This window comes from Apaloderma vittatum, unplaced genomic scaffold (genome assembly GCF_000703405.1).
Source record: "Apaloderma vittatum isolate BGI_N311 unplaced genomic scaffold, ASM70340v1 scaffold34225, whole genome shotgun sequence".
NCBI lineage: Eukaryota > Metazoa > Chordata > Aves > Trogoniformes > Trogonidae > Apaloderma > Apaloderma vittatum.
The window spans coordinates 1-302 of NW_009715995.1; the positions used below are offsets into that span (position 1 = coordinate 1).

The 302-nt window shown below is 44.0% G+C and overlaps 1 protein-coding gene across 1 annotated transcript in view; it reads left to right on the plus strand.

The window, feature by feature from the left end:
- Positions 1–87: 87 nt before the first annotated feature.
- Positions 88–302, plus strand: part of TRMT13 (tRNA methyltransferase 13 homolog (S. cerevisiae)) — a gene marked incomplete at its 5' end in the record, with an annotated part of 5,346 nt that continues 5,131 nt past the window's right edge. Inside the window, 2 exons of the mRNA XM_009869372.1 lie at positions 88–134; positions 223–289. Coding sequence (XP_009867674.1) covers positions 88–134; positions 223–289 — 114 coding nt within the window. The remainder of the gene's footprint in view (positions 135–222; positions 290–302) is intronic.

Genomic DNA, 302 nt, shown 5'->3' on the forward strand with positions numbered 1-302 from the left:
AAACTCAGATGTCCCTCAGCAGCTTTTCCAAAACAAGGACATGGAAGGTGTGCTGAAGCGTTGTCTAAAACTTTTCTTTTGCAATAGGAAGAAAATGACAGAAAGAGAATTCCATGCCCTCTTGATCCAAAACAGTGAGTACATGGGGTTGCTCGTCCTGGTTTTTGCCAGAGTTCACGGGGGAAACGCTGTTACTTACTTCTCCTTCCCTTTGGGTTTTAGCACTGTGTATGAAGATCAGCTACAAAAGCATTTAAAGAAATGTAACTCGAGAGAGAAGCCAAAGCCGGTAAGAGCAGCGC